The sequence below is a fragment of the Wyeomyia smithii genome, chromosome 1, assembly GCF_029784165.1.
Source record: "Wyeomyia smithii strain HCP4-BCI-WySm-NY-G18 chromosome 1, ASM2978416v1, whole genome shotgun sequence".
NCBI lineage: Eukaryota > Metazoa > Arthropoda > Insecta > Diptera > Culicidae > Wyeomyia > Wyeomyia smithii.
The window spans coordinates 144,237,581-144,259,287 of record NC_073694.1 but is presented as its reverse complement, the minus strand read 5'-3'; the positions used below and the strand labels follow the sequence as shown (position 1 = coordinate 144,259,287).

The 21,707-nt window shown below is 40.0% G+C and overlaps 1 protein-coding gene across 1 annotated transcript in view; it reads right to left on the bottom strand.

Annotated features, from left to right (window-relative positions):
* LOC129718566 (hemicentin-1) overlaps positions 1–21,707 on the bottom strand; it is a 396,754-nt gene that overhangs the window by 56,169 nt on the left and 318,878 nt on the right. The window contains exons 11-13 of the mRNA XM_055669452.1: positions 9,936–10,105; positions 8,717–8,840; positions 8,015–8,175 (exon numbers count right to left, since the gene is read on the bottom strand). Coding sequence (XP_055525427.1) covers positions 8,015–8,175; positions 8,717–8,840; positions 9,936–10,105 — 455 coding nt within the window. The remainder of the gene's footprint in view (positions 1–8,014; positions 8,176–8,716; positions 8,841–9,935; positions 10,106–21,707) is intronic.

Sequence of the window (21,707 nt, the reverse complement as noted above, 5' to 3'; positions counted from 1 at the left end):
CACTTATGTCTAAATTTCACCCAACACATTTCAAGTATTTCGTCTCAATACACAGACGACTCCTAAAACTGCTTAAAATATGTTCCCTACTATACAAAGAAAAAGGCAATCTACGCTACTTTGCGTATCGATGCTTATCAGTTATTTCCGATTTCACTGAACCTTTTCACTTTTTTAATGGTAAAGAGATCCTTTTATGATACCAGTTGTTCATGTTGGCTCACGAATGCTGTTTCAATAGATCCTATCCAAAAATATGACTGATGAATAAAATATTCTTTATCAGAAAAACGGTGTGTTTGATTGAAATAGTTCGGAAAAGTTATCGGCAATACAGGTGCGGTATTAGGAAAAATATGTCCACTGTAAAAAAACGTATACAAACTGTAGGATTTTTCCATGTATTGCAACACTCTTTATCCCACCATGAAGTGGAAGGCCGTCTGGACATCTTCCCGCCGGGATATCATTTTGTTTGGGCTTGCAACGTGGCGTCGAATCAAGCCTGCGAGGAAGTTGTATTTTTCAAGTCTTGGAAGGTCTTGAATCGACTCAACAGCTAGAGAAATCTTTTCTTTATAACTTCCAATCGATATTTCGTGTGAGGTTATACGGAATGCTAATCGGTTGTGCGCGATTTGATTAATCCATCCATCCAGGATTACCTTCCATGTCTAATCCTACCGTAACGATGCCGAACATAAGAATAAATTTGAAGTATTCTTCCGTAAGAGGTATCTCAAGGCGAATAATATTAAAATTATGTAAGTTAAGATCCATAACTAATTGAAGTGAGCCATGTTTTGCAGAGGGAAAATGCATTTATATTTATCAATCAAAACTTTGAGTGAATTTATTTTTAAGATGATACCTCCACAATTCTACTGTAAAACAGAGATAGAATTCTGCACTTCAGTGAATGAATTATCCTTCGAAGGATACGATCGCTACAAGAAAGGGCCATTTAGCAGTCAACTGCTTCCAAAACGCGTTAACTTTCACGACTTTTGAGGTGGTCAGCTATGTTAAAATACTCAAAAACCCAGCCTACAATCTCTGAACACTACAGCAGTTCTGGTTCTGGCTAAAACTTGGGCAAAAGAGAAGGAACGGATGAGCAATTTGATGTTCCTGGAAGTACTGAGTTTACTTCGGCTTTTCGACAGCACTTTTAGTTTTTATATTATCTATCATTTCAGATGGGGATCTCCTTTGTACTTTCTCAGAAAGTCTATAAGAAAAGATGCTATTTCTCCTTCTAGACTTTCCGGGAAGCAAGAAGGTTCTCCGACTGAACCGTCATTGGATTACATAAACTCGAAAAGGTTTGGGAATACCAGTTTGGCGGCAAGGGCCTCTTTGAGCATTTCTTCAAAGGTGCGCTTTGAGTTACGAGACCGCTCGTTGTTATCTTGGCGCTGGCTTTACGTGGGGCATACGGACATCTCATGCGGAGTCGGAGTTGCCGTATGACACAATTTTTTTGCACTTGTGGCAGTTCATTATCCGCGGCACAAACAAGCACATGGCTAGACACACTTTGTCCACGAGCATATAGCTCTCGGTAGAAGTCACGTGAAAAGAATCTGATTGGGTGTAAGTTTTTACACCCTTGTCCAGCGAAACTGAATGCGATTTTATACGCAGTCTCAATAAATACGTTTCGATCCGGTTGGTTGGGAACTTCATCAGGGCATATTTTTAAATTTATTCCATTACATAAAAACATATTCAACGGGTTTATCGGCTTAATTAGTCCGTGTATACTAGCAAAAACGATTTTTTTTTTCTTATTCCGACAGTTTCGGTGACTTTTTTTCACCTTTTTCAAGGAGTAGGTGAAATTAAGTCACCGAAACTGTCGGAATAAAAAAACAAATCGTTTTTACTAGTATACACGGACTGATTAAGCGTTAACCGTTTCAATCGTTGTATAAATAAATACATAAAAACATAGAAAATCGGACATAAGTTACATTTGGCTAACAACAAAACAGAAAAAAAACTTACTCGACACTAATCCGCTTGTACAGTTACAGAAAATATCCTTCGTGTGGAAGTCAGGTTCGAAAGGGGAGGGGGGGTGGAATGCACTGCGTCTGAAACATCTATTCTAGATCTACTGTGATTGTGATGGTGTACCATGAGGGGGTTGTGTTTGTTTTTGTTGGGGGGTGGGTGTTATTTGAAGTTGTGTGTTCGGTTCTACTCTGTTTTGACGACGCGTTTCTCATCTCTCTCCGATCTCTGATCGAGACTAGGAGATTTGCGACATCTTTTGCGAAAAACAGATGAACCCAAATAGTAGCCGCTCGTTATCACAATGAAACAATTAAATAAAGTGTTAGAGTAGATATAAAAAAGTGAGAGTAGAGCTACAATAGATGTTTCAGACGCAGTGCAATTCCCCCCCTTCCGAACCTGACTTCCACACGTAGGATATTTTCTGTAACTGTACAAGGTGATTAGTGTCGAGTAAGTTTTTTTTTTCTGTTTTGTTGTTAGCCAAATTTAGTTTATGTCCGATTTTCTATGTTTTTATGTAATGGAATAAATTTTAAAATAGGCCCAGATGAAGATCCCAACCAACCGGTTCGAAACGTTAGCGATGACCCCATAGAAATCAGCGCTGTTTTTATTGAGACTGAATGCGATTGCTTGCAATCCAGTATTTTTACCGGATGAAGGCTGAAATCCTTAAAACGGCCGGTTCCACTCTTCAGCAGATCTTCGACAGTCAGACCTAAGTCGGTGACCATGCCGTCGATCTCTACTGCGCAGCTCGAATATACGGTGGAACTCTAGCGTGAAAAGCTCACGAAAAGCAATCTCGTTTACTTACTCGTGGCTTCACACTAAAACCCGAAGTTTATTGGGGCATACTATAGTGATTTCGATCACGGCTGAAAACCCCACTGAGTCCCTACAAATTTGCAGTGTGTTCAATGCCTTTGCTTTAAACCGAAGAACACAACCCAGGGGATATCCTTCCGGCTATAGCTCTCCCCGATGAAATAGATCTTGTGGGGCAGCTTTTCCGACTCGCGGCACCTTATACTCGCCTGTATCGGACGGATATAGATTAGGTCTCCGAAATCACAGCAGTCGGTTATTTCTTTTTCGAAATTGGATGAGAGAATCTAAACCTGAGCCCCATATGCAGTCGACACCGTGGAAAAAGCCGTATTTTCAATAATAATAATTCGTGACTTATCATGAAAGTCATTCCATGCTCCTTCGCAACTCGATCCTGGTTGACCATTTCCGATTTCACTGAAACTTTTCAAAGTTGTTCCTTTTCGACAATAAGTCACGAGTCAACATGAACAGAGGATATCACTGTCTATGTTGACTCGTGACTGCTGTTTCAAAAGGGGCTTATCCAAAATGGTTTGTAGGTAATTAAAATACGGTTCTAGAAAATATATACACACTGTGGAATTTTTTTTGTGCCAAACTTTTCAATTTGTCGCTAAACATTAAATATCTCAAAAACTACCTTTTTAAAAATCTATTTTTTACACATTAAAGATGATGTTCTATTGCCTGTCAAAATTTGGTGATGGTAAAGTGAAGAAAAAAAAAGTTATGAACGTTATTTAGGAAAATACTTATAATATAGAAACAACAATCAACAAAATAAGAGAAACACCAAATTAACTGTCCTTCACCTGCACAACGAAAGGTCAAAAGATCAAAATCGCGCCAAATGAGATGGAAATTCACAAAATTTTAATCGACTTTTTTCGATTTAAATGAAAATTTGCACATCGCTTAGCAATAGTATATATATATATATATATATATATATATATATATATATATATATATATATATATATATATATATATATATATATATGTATATATATATATATATATATATATATATATATATATATATATATATATATATATATATATATATATATATATATATATATTTATATATATATATATATATATATATATATATATATATATATATATATATATATATATATATATATATATATATATATATATATATATATATATATTTTCACAGATGGAGAAGTTTTTAAGACCGATGAGTTAATTTCTAAATGGGTGAATGTGGTTGGTATAGGCTTTCAGTTTGAAGCATTCAAAGCATTGTAGCTCAGAAACCGTTTGTTGTACAGTAAGGTACTTTTTTACACGTTTTTTTTACACGGGTGGCTTTCCTTAATTACTCAAAAACGGTACAAAATATCGACCTCATTTCAATTACGTTTTCCGTTCTAGGCCACAGGTAATCATATATCCGTTTTCAAAAAAAAAAATAATATAATTATTGGTGTAAATACCGAAAATTTGGAACGCAGCCCTCGTGTAAAAAAGACCTTACAATATAGAAAAACTTTCTGAGAATGGGTTGTAGGGAATCAATGCCTCATAAAAAAACTGTTAACCGTTAAAAACTTAAAAAACAATTGAAAATAAACACCAAATTTCAATTAAAAAAAAGACTTGATTTTTTCAATTTTTTTAGTTACTACGCAACTTCTGATAAAAAGTCTTAAATGGAGAAATAAAAAATCAATTTTTTCATGGAAGACTAGCTGACCCGGCAAACTTTGTCCCACCCACATTATTCTTTATTAAAATAATATACAACATTCCAAATTGATTGATTCCTTGCGATTTGTGTATAATCTGCAAATGCATGACGTTGATGTTTTTCAGAAATCTGAAGTCGCCTGGCCACTGAGCGTCATTCTGATTTCGGAAACACTCGTATTGGGTGGTATTCGGTCATGTCCGTATGTTTTCCAGAAACCGGAAGTGTCCATCTTAAATTAAAAAATGGCGTCTGGGATCGATTTTCTCCTGTGCATTATTTCGATCATTTAAGGCTGTATTCCGGAAAAAACTGGTTGAAATATCTGTTTAAATTGTCTGGGAGACTTACCCCTTTCCCAGAGTTCGGAGGAGTGCCAAACCATCATATAAATTTATGTTCGATTTGTATAGGAACTCTTCCTGTGAGAAAATGGAGGGGTGTCGAACCACCATGAAAATTTTTCTTACTCCCAAAAAACTATTCATGCCGAATTTGGTTTTATTTGCTTGATTGGTTCTCGAGTTCCAAAAGAGGGAGGGTGTCGAACCACAACGGAAATATTTTTTGGCTTTAAACACTTTTACATGCCAAAATTGGTTCCATTTACTTAATTAGTTCTCGAGATGTGCAAAAATTTGTGTTTCTTCTTTATGGGACTCCTCTCTTCCAGAACAGGGAAGGGTCTCAAACTATCTTAGTCGCCGTTTTCAGCCCCCAAAAACCCAATTTACAAATTTTCACGCCAATCGGTTCAGTAGTTTCCAAGTCTATATGGATCAGACAGACAGACAGAGCTGCATTTTTACATGTTTAGACCAGTTTTTTTTTGTTTTGTTTTTTTTCTGATTTCACCGTCTTTCAAAATATTGGTCATTTTAAAACATAAAGCTCTAAGTAGTTAACATTCTAAATGCGTCGGTTTTCGAGTTATTTTCAAAATCAGTTGACAAAATTAAAAATATACACTAAATTATTCATTAAATCAAAACAGAATTCAGTTTTGCACACAAATCAATTTTTTGTCGATTATTCCGAATCTTTTTAATAAAAAGTTATGTACGGAGAGGTTTGAGATAGATTTTTAATTTGAAGTTAAATTTAAATGATTTTTTCAATTCCAACATTTTCAAGAATAATTAAATTCCAACGATAGAGTATGATTTTAAGAAGAGTAATTTCAAATCATAAAACTCTTGGTGACTAACTTTTTACATGCATCCGTTTTTGATATATTTCAATATTAAGTTGATCTTAGCTGGTGTTCTACCTTTGAAAAACCGCTTCTGGAGTCTGTCTTCTCGTATTCTTATCAAATGTGAGGTCTTGAACCGTCCTGTGATTGAAAATTTTGAAAGGTTAATCGAACTTAATTCTCAAACCCGTTTTATGACATTGTATTTCAATCACATGTCCCAAAATATTAACCCTTTTTCGAACATTCGAAATCGTGTCGACTTATCAAATACTTCTGATTCTACTGTGTTTATCGATACATCCATGATAGAATAAGCTCGTGGAATCCCGGATCATTTACGCGTGCAGCAGATTCCCAAGATTTTTTCCAATAAATATCGAAACATCAACTGCGACAATATGTACTACACTGACGGATCACTTCTCGATGGGTCCACTGGCTTCGGTATCTTCAATAACAATATAACCGTCTCCCATAAGCTCGTTAATCCCGCTTCTGTTTACGTCGCAGAATTGGCTGCAATTCAGTACACCCTAGGAATTATCGAAAAAATGCCCACGGACCATCATTTCATCTTTACGGACAGTCTCAGATGAAAGATGTTAAGCACCCTCCGTATTTCCTGGGGAAAATACGGAAACATCTGAGTGCTTTATCCGAAAAATCGTTTCAAATTACTTTAGCGTGGGTCCCTTCTCACTGCTCGATACCGGGCAATGAGAAAGCGGACTCTTTGGCTAAGGTGGGCGCAGCAAACGGTGAAATTTATGAAAGACCAATTGCCTTTAATGAATTTTTCGCAATTGTACGTCAGAATACGATCATCAGTTGGCAAAATTCTTGGACCAAGGGGGAACTGGGAAGGTGGTTACATTCCATTATCCCCAAGGTATCGACGAACCCGTGGTTCAAGGGATTGGTTGTAGGTCGAGACTTCATTTGTATGATGTCTCGGCTCATGTCCAATCACTATGGATTTGACGCGCATCTCCATCGTATTGGGCTCGGGGAAGGTGGTATCTGTGCCTGTGGTGAAGGTTATCACGACATAGAGCATGTGGTTTGGTCTTGCCCTGAACACCGTGGCGCCAGGTCTAAATTAATAGCTTCCCTGCAGGCCGAGGGTAGACAGCCGGCTGTTTCTGTTCGTGATGTCTTGGCGAGCCTTGACCTTCCCTACTTTTCCTCCATATACATTTTCCTGAAATCCATCCATGCACCAGTCTAGCCCCACTCCTTTCCGTCTACATCCAACTTAACCGCAAGTACACGTTTGGACCCCCGATCCAGAACCAGCAACTAGACCCCGCACGATACCAGCAACTAGAGGCCCGAGAAATTCCATTTTCCAGTTCGTGTCTTGGTTTAGCAGAACATAACAAATAAGCTGCTCATTGTTTTTCGGCTGTTTGAAGAACATCATGACGCCCCAACAACAAATCACCAGTTTTAAAACGCGTTTAATTTTAGTTTTAATCTTAGATTTAATTTCAACTCGTAGTCGGCAGCGAGGATAAAAAATTTGTCTTTAGTTTTTAAGATACTTTATGAAGTAAAATTCTAGATATAATTGACTCCGTAAAACATTAACTTGTATTGTGCCGTGTCAAATGAACGTTGATTGAAAAAAAAATATTAGGTTGAGAAAAATTCGTTTCTTATGAAAAATTACTTTTTGAATAATTCATGGGGAGATAACTTCTGAATTATTCATTCAATCTCTTTGAGGTCAAAGAATGAATTGTGTTATGCTAATTGTATGTTCAAATGAAATTATGGTTGTTGCTGGAGAACTACAAATAACTCACAAATAAGTGTATTTTCTTTATAAAACTGAAATTTTCCAAATCTAATTTTGAAATATCTCAAAAAACGGATGTCTGTGGAAAATTAGCTACCGACAGTTTTATGATTTGAAATTACAACTAAAATCCATAGGTAATTTGGCGCGATTTTGCTCAAAAACAATAAGTGAATATTCGGGAATTCGATTTTAAATGTTTGCTTTAAACTCTGAACCGTGTGAATTCCGAAAACCGCGATAGAACCGACTTAAGTATTAAAGAGGTTGCAGTTATAGCACTAAATTACTAACTGTCTCATACGTTATTTGACAATATTGAGACACCCTAGGTTTATACACAACGGCACAGCACAAAGCGCCCGCTATTTCCAATGTTCCTACTGCATGTGCATAGTTACACCGACCCAAACACCAACAACCATCGTACTTACCTGTAAACTTAAATTTCTGACCAGTCTCGAAGTGGGCACTTCGACCAGCTCTAGAAGAAACAGCTGAGGAAGACCACCGTCGAATCCTTCGATACATTCGATGTGTAGCGAGTCAGACGATTGGTTTGATATCGTACAGTTCTGCAGTGCAAACGGTCGTCCTGGAGATAAGGAAGAGTAAACGAAATTTAGAGCAGCGCAAAGCTGATTGTGTAGAGGTGTTTGCATGTAGTGTACAGAGGATTATTCAAACAGCAAAAACGTTAGTGGTGACCTGCTGTGCAAACACTCGCTGCTCACAGCGGATCTTTGATGTCGGAACGAAAGGGCAAGCGACTTCCAAGAGCCACAAGTACCACAACTGCCGACCAGTTTGGTGTGCTTGTACGGGAAAGGCAAACCGCGCATTTGGGGTCAACCATCAGTCAGTCGCAGTGCTGCCATTGAAGGGTGCACCCAAGTGTAGATTAAAAAGCGATCTTATTAAATTTTGATTTATCTCTCTGAACCATGTTTCAGGCTTTTTTTTTGCAATTTGCAATTTCCTTCTTTTCAGCGGGTCTGGGACGTCGCCAACAGGGGCCACTTGACCCAGGGCCAGCCTAAAGTGCTTTCGCTAGATTAGAAGCAGCGAGTTTTTCTTCTTTTTTTTTCGAGTGCACTTTCGACACTCTAGAAAGCGTTTTGTTTTTCGACACTTACCTGCTGCTACGACCTGAAATATGCACGGCGCTTTCTGCACCCCGATGGCGTTTCGCCCCCAGCAGGATATCGTGCCGTAGTCCAAATCCGAGGTGGGTGTGTAATTGAGTCGCGATAAGCCAGACTGTTGGTTCAGTTTCCCCACGTGGATGATGATCGGTGCCGTGCGACGAGAGGAAGAGCAGGAAAATAAAATTGGGCATTAATCTCAGTCATTTTATTAAGCAGATTTGAACCGAACAACGAGTTTTGTTGCTCGCACTGGCTGACATGACAGGGTTGTAGGTATTATACACTAGAGATTGCGTTCGAGACATTTGAAATTGTATCAAAAATATTATAAACTTAGTAAAACTAGAAGAAGTGCGTTATTATGTACACTTTCATTTAACCTTTGAATGGATCTTCAGCCAAGTTTGTCTCGTTAAATACGGAGCAGTTCACTCATGCGAAGAGTACTAGTAACAAGCATTGTCAATTGAATATGATGCTAGAAAGGCTATTATAAACATGACCCGGCAGTGCACCGAGCGCAATAATGAACTTACACGCGCTAATGCTGCTATTGTTTGAGTTTAGCTGGCATGGAAAAAACGAACGAAGGAAAAATCGCTCCATGCTATGGTGCAAAAAAAATGCTGTAAAAAGGAAAAATGTCCCGGAAGGATAATAATAAGGGCGAACAAAAGAGTAAAAATACAAAAAAAAATGGCAAGCTAACAAAAAAATGAGTTTAAGTACAAAGAAAGACGCAAACTTCAAAAGAGTGTGAAAATTGTCCAAAGATTTTACCCACGATGGTATAAGAAAAGGAAATGTTTTCTCGTTGCTTTGGCATCGCTTTTTTTGTGCCGCCCAGCATGCTGCAGCTTAATTTTATATTCATTCATTTTGGTCCGCTGTTTGGGTGTTCCCAAGAACATAAAGAGTGGCCGGATATTTTTTTCTGTACACTTCAATTAAAAACTTGAATGGGGGTGTTGATTTTTTAGTAATTTGATTTTCAATTGCAACCGACAACGGCAGAGCGGAAGCTTCTTTTTTAATTAGAAAGAAGACAATTTATTCGGTATTTTCTAATAGTTCAGTATGTGAAGAGCCTGTCGCCGAGATAATTAACTGTCATTCCACTCGTGTGTCTCTTGTGCAGTTAGGTAGCATCGTAGATTGGTGAAGGGAATACGGGGGGGGAGGGGGGTTAGGGGAGGGAAAAACCTACCTCGCTCGAATGCAGCCTCGCCGGTAGCTCTGTTTGCTCGCCGGATGAGTTGAAAGTCCAATGAAAGGATTCCGCCGGGGGAGATGCATCCACCTCACACTTGAGCTGCACCGTTTCGTGCTTGAGTGCACCGAGCAACTCTTCACGGTCCGTTGCGCACACCGGTGCATCTGGAATGGGTAAAAACCGAACCGACAATGTAGCACGGAAAAACAGCGAACGATATGAATGGACCTGTGACTAGAGAAGAAAAATGTTAGTCCGGAAAATTGGCTGCATTCTACAACCACATTTAGTCGAAGTGATTTAATGCACATACAGGTGCCTGCATCGAACAATAGGGGAATAATGATTCCCTGGGTTCACCTACGTTCATTTACGTGGATCCATGGAAATATTAATCCTTGTTTAGTTTATGTCCAAATTTTCGATGACCTAACAAGAATGTAATAATTTTTGTTTACTTTAGAGACGATGTTATTTTGTGATGGCTATAGGTTTCAAAGGTAATAGTTTTTCAAAGACACGAACGTTAATTTCCCTTAACTTTGCAAGAGACACGAACATGTTCAGCTGTAAACTCCATCGAAAAAGAGTCTCAACTTTTCTGCAGTGCTCTCTAATACTATACAAGTTTTTGAATAACTAGAGATGAATAATTGAGCGATTACCCTATCAAAATTTTAATGAAAGCATGAAAACTCGTTTTGGCTGAGATAAAAACAAAGCTGCCTCATTCACATAACCTATTCCATTCTAAATCAAACAACTGGAACAATGTATCCCCAACTAAATGTGATGCATAGACCAATCTTGAAGATTTCAAATGAATTGTAATGTATTATAAACATTAATGGAATGATGGGTTAAATTTCTATTCTAGAATATCAATCATATGATAAATTGGTAAAACTGGAAACTGAACGGGATTTGCATACGCCTACGTTTTCCAGCTTGGAATGAGGGTAGGGCATTTCACTAACGTCACATGTACCGAGCGTCAGTTCTAATACTTCAGGTGATTTGTCAAAGTCAACGCGCTCTGATTTAACGTTTGCTTCGATGACAGACAAGTAGAGTTTGAATATGGCGTAAGTAGGATGACAAAAATGGTGGATAAAATATGAAAAACATTTACGATAACGTCCATTAATATAATAATTCTAATTCGTACCGACGTTTGGTTTGGACGCTTGCTTTGGGTCTTCTTTCAAGGGAAACTGATTTTGGGGATTTTATTTGAGAGATTATTAACATTAAACATTATTTGAATACATACTTACAATAATTTTGGTCGAGCTAGGTCAAGTGGTTTGTTCGCTACACAAGTGGTCATAGTTTTCCTTAGTCAGTATCAGTAACAATCTGGACTACTGTGAAAACGATTACATTGGAATGACAACCAACAAATTGAAAACTAGACTATCAGGACACAAATCCAATGTAAACAAGCTGACCAAAATATTGGAACCCAACACTGGCGCAGACACACACATTCACCAGTTGAGAGAACTGAGCGAAAAGACGGCACTGATTGAACATTGCATTAACACTCAACACAGATTTAATTTTGACAAGAAACGCATAGTAGACAGAGCCACACACTCCAAAAATCTCCCATTCTCAGAGATGTACCATATTTATTGTACCCCCAACACAGTAAACAGAAGGGTCTACGTAGACAACCTCAACACAGCTTATGCCGGCATATTACACAAACTAAGACGCACGGAGGACAGTGTTATAACAGATAGCTCAGTAGAACTAGAATCACTGAATTTTGTCCAATATCGGCAATTTTAATGGCTGGAATCAAAACTCTGATTAACTAGCAGTCTCACGCTATCGTTACAGAAAATCTTTGAATTAGTATTAATCGGAAAAAAAACACCAAAATTGTTATCATTTTATGGGTGTTCTCTTGATCTCTCGATTAGGACCTTCAATCGATTATTTTGGAAATTAGTGAAATTAGTTTTATATTCTAAAGGGCTGTCAGAGCAAAAAAATAATCAACATACTGATATACCTATGACTGTATTAAATATTACAACACATTTCGACTGTATCGTCACAACGCACAGGAGACTGCATAACCTACCTAAAACTGATCTCTTACCCTACTACGGAGGCCAGAAATTGTCTCCAAATGCCATTTTGAAATCAAAGATGGCGACTTCCGGTTTCCGAAAAACAGCGTGGATGACCAAATGCCACCCAATATGGGAATTTCCGGAATTGTTATGATGCACTGAAATCACAAATCGACCTATCGACCTCAGACAACATTTTGAATTGTAAGATGGCGTCTTTCGGTGGCTGGAAAACAGGCTAAAAAGACAAAATACCACCCTATATGAGTGTTTCTTTAACCAGAATGACCCTCAGGGGTCAGTAATTGTCTCCAAATGACATTTTAAAATCCAAGATGGCGACTTACGGTTTTTGAAAAATAGCCTGAAGTGACCAAGTACCACCCAATATGTGTATCACCGGATCCAGAATGATGCAAGGAGCTAAAAATTGACCTCAGACACCAGTTTGAATTGTAAAATGGCAATTTTTGGGAAACAGCCGAAAATAACCGAATACTACTACATATGGATATTTCCGTAATCAAAATAATGTATAGAAACCAGCGTTGACTGTAGTATATGAAAAACCAGTAACAACATAATAGACAGCCAACAGCAGAAAAACCCATAGTAAACCATAGTAAAGGCAGCAAGTTATAATTGCACCCAAAGAAGCACACCTTTGTGTCTCTCTCTCTACCCGCACCACTTTGTCTTACTCAGCGAAAACCGTACCGGCTACCAGACCTACTGTTTATTTACCGAAAAAAACCCAAACAAATATTATTGACATCAGCCCAGCTGTCTCATAGGAAGTATGATACTCGATGTACCTAGAAATAGGAAACGACAGAAAATAAATGTATGATTTCTTACATAGAGCCCGACCCAGCAAGAGTTCACTCAAACTGGCTATCGACAACTCTTTCAAACATAGAAATGAAGTTTTTATTTTGATCACCTCCCGGCAAGCAGAAGGTTGGTTCATGACCCTGGACCAAGGTTGCTTATTCAATTTTAGGGTGCTTTTTCTTCGCGTGAGGATAGCTCGCTCTACAAGTGCAATTTTGATATACGATATATGACAAACTTGTAGTCCCTGAGTAGTACTACAAGTTTGTCGAAAAATACAATGCTCTAACTCTTATACTTGATATTTAAGAGCCCATGTTCAGTGCAATATTCAGCCAATATTTGCGGTGAATATTATAATATTCACTGCAAATATTGGCTGAATACCCCGCTGAATATGGGCTCTCACACTTTAGGCATTAGGGTTAGAGCACTGCTTTCTTAGACAAACTTGTAGCATAACTTAAGGACTGAAAGTTTGTTGTACATCATATTTCAAGATTGTACTTGTGGAGTGAAATATTGACACGTGGACAATTGAGTGGAATTCACACCCCAAAATTGAATATGCAACATTGCCCTGGATACCATTTTGAATTCGAAGATGACCACTTTCAGTTTCTAAAAAACAACGAAAATAACTGAAATGCATTCAATATATTTCCGGAATAGAGGTGATGTACAAAAGCCAAAAGTCGAGGATGTTGTCATTCCGATAAAACCAATCATTTCAAATGATATAAACAAATCGCAAGGAATGAATAATTTGAAATGTCCAAAATTATAAAACACTAAAATAGGCGAGACGAAGTTTGCCGGGTCAGCTAGTGGTCTAATATATTTACATGTTTACTTAACATCGATGCATTATGTATTAGTGAGAGGTGATTTCTTTGACGTAGAAAAACGTCTTAAGAGAACATTCTGGAATAGAAGTGCAAATTGAAATACCGAGAACATCGAGATAGTACAGTCAGTTTTCATCGGGTTCCTTTCATTCTTGCAGCAATCAATTGGGAAATTAGCGACGCATCCACCCAAATGCGTGAAACTTTAATTTTATGCTAATAACAATTTTACTACTGAATAATTGTAGTCCCTTGTCTTGAATCCGGTTTTCAACAAATCAGAGCTGAAATCAAAACCATCCAATGCACAAGCAAAATACCCATTAGCTTGTGCATTAGTCGAAAAATGTTCTGGAGTGGTACGAGACTAAAAAAGTCAATTTGGTACCGAAGCATCTCAATCCCCTGAACGCACCTGAACTGTGGCCAATTTAGAAGTACTGGGCCATCATAAAGCAGGCACTTTGAAAACATCCTTAAACAGTATCGGAGGAAGATATGAGGAGAAAATGGACTTCCACACAAAAAAGTGGGTCCAATTGTTGTACAAGACTTGATGAGCAGTGTTAAGAGGAAAATTCGTTCATTTGAATATGGGTATGAAATTGATTAGAACGAACAGTGAAAAGTAATAACATGTTTTATTTTACTATCTGAAAGTAAGAAGGCAATTGGGTGGATGATTGAAGTTTTTAAAATCTTTTTTTTTTTTGTGGTGCAATTCGACTCGGTACACCCTTGAGTGTGCATATTGATGACGGCATAGAACGACGAAGTTGAGATTTGTAGACTTAGTTGCAGTGGTGGGCACCATTCCGCTAATTCGCTAATTCGCTAATTAGCGACGCTAAAATTCAGTTAGCGATTTAGCGATTTCGCTAATTTTTGAGCTGGTTAGCGAAACTGTTAGCGTCGCTAAAATTTTGGCCTTCGAAACGCTAATCGCTAATTCGCTAAATTTTGTAGAGAAGCGACAATAAAAATATTTAGAAAAACGGTGAATTGCTGATGGCGTACGTAAATTGCTTCGAAAGATGAACATACTTTACTGCGAAAGTTACTTTTGTCAGTTTTTTTACCCTAGAATGGAGTTCCAGTTATCGTACAAGCCACAGGAGCATTTTGAAGAACAAGCACAAGGTCTAAATTGAATTTTCGGCACACCAAGAACTTTGGTAAATTGCAATGCGCTTAAAATTATGAAAACTTTGGTTCTACTGTTTCGATTCAGATAATGATTGAATTTTTATGAAAACATTCCTAAGAGTATCTATTTTCAATGCAAGCTAAATAACTTTTGTTATTCTTGTTTTCACAAAATCAAATATGATTACCGTTTCGTGAACCTCATACTGTAAATAGCTTCAAAAAGTAATTGTTTTCGTTTGTTTAACCAAAACAGATCAAAGTGGTCCAAATCTTACGAAACACGAGCAATAAATATAGTGATATAACTATTTACATATAAAAAAAGTTAGCGATTAGCGATTAGCGAAAGTTCCGCTAATGTGGGTTTAGCGTTTAGCGTTTAGCGATTATCGAGCTAAATTTTCCGGTTAGCGACTTAGCGATTAGCGTCGCTAAACTTTCGGTTAGCGGTGCCCACCACTGCTTATTTGTAATCTATTTTATTCTTTTATTTTATAAAGCAATCCCGCACCTTGTTGTATAGACTAGAACCGCTGCTCCAAACCTTTGTTGGTAAGCACCAGTTCGGTTTTCGAGCGGAACAATTTGCAACGGATCACATGTCCAGCTTGGGACGAATTCTCGTCAACACAACTTCCAGTCACATCATCTATTTATGAACTTCAAAGCGACGAACGATTCGGTGACACGTAGCGAGCTGTAGCAGATTATGCTTGACCATGGTTACCCATCGAAACTTAATAAGCTGATACGTGCAACCTTTGACGGTCTCACATCAAGCGGGTGAAATTTCGGTTTGTGACTTTGGGTGGTCTGATGCAAAGGGACGAGCTTTCAAACTTGCTTTCGAACATATTGTCTTAAAAAAGTGCTATAGAAAAGTGAAAGTCGCAAAGTCTCACATGTTTCTAAGCTTTGTGGACGACATCGATATTATTGGTGTTAATCATGGAGCTTGGAGCCTTTACTGCTCTCAACAGGGAACCTATGAGAACTAGACTCACCATAAACACCAAATGGCAAAACGGTAGAGAGCGTGGTAGTCTTATGAGCATTAGTGCTACGGTGAGGATGCATGAGAAAACTTTTGAAGAGGCTGCAATGTTCTAATTTTTCGGCAGCCGAACTGGGTCTTCCTTCCGGACGCCGAACTGGTTACTTACCAGAGCGTTTACACCCGCTGTGTACATCACTATTCCTTTGAGGATAACCCTCTCAAGCTCCTTGCCCGTAGTGTCCAGCGAACAGAAAGGCCTATATATTGATCATTATGAGTTCTCCATTCGTAACACTTGCCTTCTTCGTAATCTCTGCTGATCCGGGTAGGTTGTGTCACCTTCACGCCCGTGAGTATCTAAGGCCTTCCATAAAGTGCTTGGCATCCCGTTTTCCAGAACATAACAGTCATTTGGGAGACTCCCCGCAGTCTTTATGGTCGGCACATCTGCAACGCCTTCATAAGAGGTTCTTGTCGGGTCCCTTACAGGTCCAGGAGTTTGTCCTTCCTAATCACCTGAAGCGGTTGGCTAGTTGGCGAATGATTGGACACGTGTCACTTGAAACCCCTTTTGTGGTCATTCACCTCTGTCCAGCAACTCCTATCCCAACCTCCACGTGGTGCCGACCGGGATACGAGTAACCTTAGCGGAGATCGGGTAAACAACCCCCTGTGGAAATTTTGGTCGTATGCTGACTGGGAAGGGAGAACGTACGCGGCTGTTTCTCCATGTTAGGGGTGGCGTACAACAGCGTCTGATCCGGAGCGGGCGGCTGATTCATGAAACGCGGTGTCTCGCCAGCTATATTAAAGACGGCAGCCCCGTCGCGAGACTAGGTATCGCAGCCCTAGTAAGGCAACATAACGAATATTGAATACTACGAACAATCCAGATATGAATACGGAACGGAATAATCGGCATGAACGAAAGAGGACAACGATTATTGGAAACTCGGTACTTGGAATGTAAGGAGTCTACTCGAACCGGCACGCGCATATATCCTGGCCAGAGAGCTGCGGAAGGTGAATGTGGAGGTTGCAGCTATCCAATAGGTGCGGTGGCCAAAATCGGGAGAACGCGAATTCCGGGCAGTAGATCCTATTGCGGACACTTCATTTAAGTACCACATCTACTATAGCGGCGGTGTTAAAGCAGAAAGAGGAGTCGTTTTCGTGCTAATTGGAAAACAGATAAAGCGTGTCATTAGATGGAGGCCGATCAGTGACCGTACCAGCCTTAATAAATGTGTACGCACCGACCAACGAGAAACCCGATGACGAAAAGAATGAGTTCTATGAGCTCCTGGAAAAGACATACAATGAGTGCCGAGGACACGATATAAAGATTGTCATCGGAGATGCAAATGCACAGGTCGGACAGGAAGACTTCTTCCGCCCCGTAACTGGTAGGGAAAGCTTCCACTCTACTACGAACGACAATGGCCTGAGGCTTGTTAATTTCGCTGCAGCTAGGGGGATGGCTATCTGTAGCACTTATTTGCACGCCGGAACATAAGTAAGCACACCTGGATGCACCCGAATGGAGAGTTTTGCCCACGTTCTGATTGATAGACGGCACTTTTCAGACGTTACAGACGTGAGGTCGTTCAGAGGACCGAACGTTGACTCGGATCACTATCTCGTAGTAGCCAAAATCCGCACCCGGCTGTCCAACGTGTTTAAATCTAAGGCAACGAGGAGGATGCAGAGTACTCGCAGAATGTCGATGAACGGATTGGGAAAAGAGTTGAAGGGAACCTGAATGAACAGTGGCGACATAGACCCAACGAGAAGAACGAGAAGTGTTGGGTACAACTGCGGCAGCTGCGTCCAATGAGTGGTTTGACGCTGAGTGCCAGCGAGTGACGGAGGAGAAGAGCCGCGCCAAAGTTCACATGTTGGCCACGGCTGTGACTCGTCAGAGCGTGGGTAAATATCGAGATGCTAGAGCCACTGAAAAGAGACTCTATCGCCAGAAGAAACGACAGCATTGGGAGCGTATTCTTGTGGAGGCGGAAGGTTGCTTCACCAGTCACGATGCGAGAAGCTTCTACAAGAAGGTCAACGGAATCAGGAATCGAAAGTGTCAGCCCCTGTCATGTGCAACGATAGGGAGGAGAACCTGATAACCGATAAAACAGAGGTGGCCAGGCGTTGGAAGGAACACTTCAGTGTGCTGTTGAACGGTGAGGGAAACAATGGAGTCAAAGGAGCAGGACTATTGAGAATGATGGTCAAGCTGTGGATCCACCAGCCATGGACGAAGTGAAGAAAGCAGTGAAAGAGTTGAAGAACTGCCAGGCAGCCGGGAAGGACAACATGAGATATCGGACTCTTTCGTGACGTTAGATGGTTTGAAGCAGGGTGACAGGATGTCGAACTTATTGTTCAACATCGCATTGGAAGGTGCTATGCGGGGGGCAGGTGTGCAGAGAAGCGACACCATCATTACGAAGTCGCACATGCTTCTAGGTTTTGCGGATGATATCGACATTATTGGTATTAATCGTTGAGCAGTGGAAGAAGCCTTCGGACCTCTCAGGAGGGAAGCTGCGAGATTAGGGCTTGTCATAAACTCTGCCAAAACGAAATACATGGTGGCTCTGCGTGATAGTCCGTCGGAGGTTGGTGCTGCGGTGGTGCTAGATGGGGAATCATTTGAAGTAGTCGACGAATATATTTACCTGGAAACATCAGTGACATGTGACAACGAGGTTAGCCGTGAGATAAAGACGCGGATAGCAGCCGCAAACAGGGCCTTTTACGGATTACGTAAACAGCTAAGGTCCCGCTGCCTGCAAATCCGTACTAAACATGCACTCTATAAAACACTGATTCTTCCGGTGGCTCTCTGCGGCCATGATTCATGGACGCTGAAAGAGGCTGATCGGCGAGCTCTTGGTGTTTTTGAGCGCAGGATTTTGCGTTCAATCCCTGGCGGCAAACTTGAAAGTGGTGTTTGGCGCAGACGCATGAACCATGAAGTGTACCAGGCATACAAATGGGCGGATATAGTCAAGCGGATAAAACACGGCTGGCTTCAGTGGGCTGGGCATTTAGCGAGAATACCATATGAGCGTCAAGCGAAGGCTATATTTAGCAGGAATCCCGATAGAGGTCGTCGACTTCGGGGTAGACCTTGCACTCGTTGGATGTGTGCTGTCGACGAGGATGTACGCGAAATAGGTGTTAGGGGCGACTGGAGGATAGCAGCCCAGGACCGAGGGACATGACGACGTATTCTGAATTCGGCACTGGATCGATGATCGGCCTGTCGCCTTAAAAGTAAAGTAAAGTAAAATAAGTAATCACCTGAAGCAAACGATTCGCCGATTGCCGGAGAAAGCTCAAAGGACAAACCGACCAGTCAACTTCAAGTTTAGCTATCTTCAGGATCAGGTTTTCATCTGCCGATGCAAAATCCAAAGGTGGCTAAATTGGTCCCCACCGGACCCTCACTCAGGCGGATTGCCTTCATGAAAACTTCCATCAGCACTTCTTTTTGAGAGCTTGCGCAATATCCCACCCCTTTCATCCTGATTTTAAGCTGGAGTGTCACATCCTAACTAGTCTCGAGGTACGATGCTGGCCCAACAAGCCAGTCGTCGTATGTTCGAATCCCGGCTCGGTGTCAGTAGGATCGCAGCGCTAGCCCCGCAATTGTCCTGTACACTAAGTTGGCTGTGAAGTCTGTATGATAAACAGAAGGTCGAGTTCCGATACGGAATGCAGCACCAAGGCTTTGCTGTTTTTGTCACCTCGATGAGAGTTCCCGAACTTGCACATTTTTTCTGATGACCTTCCCGGTTATTATCTTTTAAATAGATTCGTTATTCTTGGTGTCCTTCTGAAGCTCAAGTATCACCTCGACGGTGCGAGAAAGCATGCTCTGCACATCCGCTTCCTTTAGCTGGGTTTCACCTCTCATCTTCTTCAATACTGCGGTGCACATAGACCCGTCCGTCTTCGGCGAACCTTGTACCAGCTGGTGTACTACCACGCGAGAGTTGCACAACCAACCGCTTCTCCGTGTTCTCGGGGGTCGCTTTTCACGAGCACTGATCGAGCAGTCCGAGGGGGCATTTGTCTGCATCTTTTTAGATGCAATTGCCCTTCGGATTCACATCTTTTATCCAGCCGTCTCTGCTCAAGCCACGAATTTGTCGTGCTGCTTTTGAGCTTCATTAACGCAGACTCGAAGCAGCAGGAGACTCTTCTTCAAATCTCTGGCGATGTTGCAGCTATTCGCAGCGAATTCGACTATTGCATCGAGCTGTTCCATACTCTTTTCAATGGCCTTGACTAAAAAGTGATCGTCGATCGTTACGTTCATTGTGGAAAAAGGCGTCCCCGCTTTCTTCTGTGGAGATCGCAGGATCGCGCGAAGAGATTTGATAGTTTCTCTTCGCCCGTTACTTGTTTTTTTTTTATTTATTGCCAGATTTTACGGGGACCCCTGCATCGGATATTACCCCACCGTTTGAGGCCGTTGTCACTCGACTTCACTAAGGGAGCTCGTTGCAGGTACCCAGGTTCTTGGTACATTATCATAAACCAATTCATATCCGTTCCTCTGCTATTTAAAATAAAAAGCCTACTTACACATGTGGCTTTTTATGACAAAATTCTTCGCTTTTCTCATAAAAACCCAGCTTCTCTACAGTTCTCATATAAAAAAGTGTGCATAATGACTAAAATATTCAAAAAACTGTGCAATAGGCTGTGGCTCTGTCCAACATGTAATTATTCATGAATTTTATTTAAGCTTTTATGATTAACTGACTAGTAAATAACACAAAAAACTATGGCTCCCCTAACCTTTACACTTTTGGAGTTTATAATACTATGAGTATTTCAAATTATTTCACTAACTTTCGTCAACTTTTACCTAAAATAATCAAAATTAAAATTCGGGCAGAATGGACTATGAAGAGCTAGCTGGAGATTGCTTGACAACTTAGAGCATGTTCCATTATTTTTTATTTTACTTTTGAGACTTCAAGCGCTTCTCACTTCGCGTGCTGATTTCTGCTAGTGGCATATTAGCCTACTGCTTTGGAGCATACTGACCTTTGCTGTGGTGCGTTTTGGTCACTGGCTTGTTTGGCGGAAATGGTAATGTTTACCAAAAAAGACGTTGAAATCGAGTATTTTATAATAAACTTCGTCATAAACATACAATAAATAGATCCTACAATCATCCTACACGTTCAATGCCGTTTTTAAATGATTTAAAGCGCTGTAAATCGCGAAAATGCTTAACTGGTGCGTTTTGTACAATCCTCCCCTACACTGTTTTTTCGAACTATATCCTCTACGCATGCTCTGGCGTACAATAAAACAACGACAGCGAGTCACTTGTTTCGACATCTCTACGTTCACTCAAAGTGTTGTTTACATCTAACACTTAACAGTATAAGATTTCCAGTGCAGCCATATATAAATGAATTTTCTTTTGCAAGCATAAGAAGTTACTATTTGAAATTCACTACAAAAATCACGAATTCTGTAGCTTAAACACTACAGATAGAGTGGCACATTATACATGGTCGAAAGAACTACGAGGGAAATTATGCACACGAAAATTTGTTCATCAGAAAATTTCACCGCTCACAACTTGTGATGAACACAGAATAGTAAGATTCTTTTTTGAGTGTACCTAAAATGCATCATGTTTACCATTACAAATGATGTGTTAAACAAATATAAATAGTAAATAGGCCCACCTTGCAATTTCTATATAGTGGTTTTACAGTGTTGAATGTTTTTTTGAATATTTTGTTTATAAATTCCAACGAAAAGCGTTCAAATTGCAAATGTCTTTAGTTACTATGAGGCAGTCGCTAGCTTT